Below are 2816 nucleotides of genomic sequence, written 5' to 3' on the forward strand. Positions count from 1 at the left end.
AATACACATATAATCCATATGCACTTACAAGACGCAATAGGGGCGGCTCCTGGTGAATCCAATCCTGCAGCTGACGGAATGTGATCAAAAGACTCAACCGACAATGGGGGACCATCGTCTGCGTATCTGTAGCATCAACTACACGGTTAGAAGACTGTCTGGCAGTTGAAATGATGCCCTGAACTCGGCCACAGCCTCGGTTGCATTGTCTCGCCTCCCTAACCATGGTCAATCTGCTTATAAATCAAAAACCAAAAAGTTAGATCGAGAAAATTATAACCATGATATAATTCGTTACAATAAATTTTAACAATCAAATATGCTAATGTTTTACTACACACATAAGGTAATTTACAAAAAAAAAAAAAAAAAAAACAACACCAAAAATAGCAATTGTACACTAAATATGTTAATGGACTTTTTACTTATACCAAATGGTGCTTACATTCAACACATATCATCATCGGAGTCTGAGTTTGTATCAGTGTTGCTTGAAAATGATTGTTCGTGTTCAGAGTCTGTATCGTCGTGGCTAGATAACTCATGTTCATCATCTGAGTTTGTGTCATGGTCCTCATTTCACATGTTATCGTTGATGAACTATAATCCATCAAGTTGCACGTATAATCTATCAATTGCTATTGACACATCATCTTTGCGTAATTGAGTGTATTCTTCATTATTTCCGTCGTCAACATGGACAACATTACCCCCAACACATTCATCTTCCTGGTATGTATCATCTCTAATACCTTGGTCATCTTCTTCGTTATCTCCCTCTTGTACTCTTAGAATGTCGTATATGTTCCTATTGATCAGCTTTTGCACCACTTTCCAATTACCACCAAGTTTGGGATCATCCAAGTAAAACACTTGCACAGCTTGGCATGCTAAGATGAACGGATCAGACTCATACCATTTACGACCCGTATTCACACTCGTGAAGCCTTGGTCTGTTCGTATTCCTATTGAATTCCCAATGTTCCACCAATCACACTCAAATAAATACACGGTATTTGGGCCAGGGTAACGCAACTCCAAAATTCTCTTCGACTCACCGTAGTACTCAATCATCGACATGTCGTGCTCACCTTTTACAGCAACACCACAGTTCTCTGTAGTACGAGTCTGTGCACATTCTTTAGTTTGGTACCTAACCCCATTCACAATGCAACCTCTATACTATCTAACCTGATGATCAGGCCCGCATGCAAGATGATATAATTGTTTTGAGACTTTCTCTGCATTACTCCTACAATTGTATAAATGCTTATGAAACCAACGTTCAAAGTTTGCCTCATGCTTTTTTTCAATGTCAGGGCCGCCTTCTCTTTCGATCATATGATAATGTTCACTACATAAAAAAATAAAAAAATATGTATTGATAATCATCCACACTATGAATTGGACATAACATAAAGGTAAAAAAAGAAGGTTGAAACTAAACTTACTCCATGTATGAAGCCGTATCATTACAGTTGTTAAGTAAATACCACTGTGCCTTAGCAAACTCATTATGATCTAGTATTACAGTTGATGTTGCTCCAAATGGCAGAACTCGTTGAGAGAACACATCCAAGCGTTGTTTAGTTCCTTCCACCCCACTGTCAACATTTCTCTCTTCACTGTTCCATCTTGTCTCAATCCCCCTAAGATACATGGAGCAAAAGTTTGAGCACTCATCAGCTACGTAACCCTCTACAATGCACCCATCCGGACGCGCTCTATTCCTCACATACTTCTTATATTTTTCGAGTGTCCTTTCAATCGGATACATCCAACAAAATTGTACTGGACCAGTAAGCTTAGCCTCCCGAGGTAAATGAATTGCTAGATGGATCATAACATCAAAATATGATGGCGGAAATATCTTTTTCAACTTGCATAGAATCATAATAATGTCTTCCTTCATTTGTTTCAACACATCTACTTTCAATGTTCGTGCGCACAACTGGTTAAAAAAAGTACTCAACTCTGTCAAAGTTGTCTGTATTTGAAGTGTTAAAAATTTCTGAATTGCAACAGAAAGTAAGCATAGTAAGAAGACATGACAATCGTGACTTTTCATACTGGAAATTTTACCAGGCAACTTGTTCACACACCAACTGATGTTAGATGCATATCCATCGGGAAGCTTAACAACTTTGAGCCATTCACATAAACTTTTCCTCTCATCTCTTGTCAAGGTGTACTTTGCAATCGGCATCAAATAAGTTGCACCTTTTTTCTGCAAGTGCAACTCTTTACGTATACCCATAAGCATTAAATCTTTTCGTGTATTGTGTTAGTTTTTGGCCTCATTCTGTTTTGGACAAAAACACTTGTTTGTAAAGATGCTTTATCACAGGGATTCCACTATTCAGAAGTGCTTCAGAAGACTCTGCACTGATTACAAGTCAGAAGATTTCCGGTTCCCTGTCAGCCGGCCAGAAGACGTGTCATCCCGTCCGGACGCTCATCTGTCCATTACTCCATCCATCCAGACGACATGCCATACCGTCTGGACGACGTGTTTTTCGTCCGAACCCGTCACTGTGTCGAGAAGTTTCTGTTCCATCTTGCATCCGTCCGGATGACTCAACAGCCCATCCAAATGCCTCTCAGTACTCGACCTGTTTCAGATTCTTTCCAAGTTTAAATATAGGAAGATTACTTCAACAGTCCGGATGCGCGTCTCCTTATGGCAAGAAACACAATTCAAATACACCCGTCTGGACGTCAGTCAACATTGGTCCGGACGTGCGTTCAACAGATAAGGAAATTGCCGATTCAACTTCAACCGCCCGGACGCCTGCCTCTCATGGTCTGGACGCACG

At 40.1% G+C, this 2816-nt stretch overlaps 1 protein-coding gene across 1 annotated transcript; it reads right to left on the minus strand.

Annotated features, from left to right (window-relative positions):
- Window positions 1-600: 600 nt before the first annotated feature.
- LOC133881134 (uncharacterized) lies at window positions 601-2257 on the minus strand. Its single transcript, XM_062320089.1, has 4 exons — window positions 1740-2257; window positions 1452-1649; window positions 1192-1252; window positions 601-1128 (listed from the first exon to the last, which is right to left on the minus strand). Exons 1-4 carry the CDS (start codon window positions 2255-2257, stop codon window positions 601-603), a joined length of 1305 nt encoding a protein of 434 aa, XP_062176073.1.
- Window positions 2258-2816: the final 559 nt, after the last annotated feature.

The sequence above is a fragment of the Alnus glutinosa genome, chromosome 11 (genome assembly GCF_958979055.1).
Source record: "Alnus glutinosa chromosome 11, dhAlnGlut1.1, whole genome shotgun sequence".
Taxonomy (NCBI): Eukaryota; Viridiplantae; Streptophyta; class Magnoliopsida; order Fagales; family Betulaceae; genus Alnus; species Alnus glutinosa.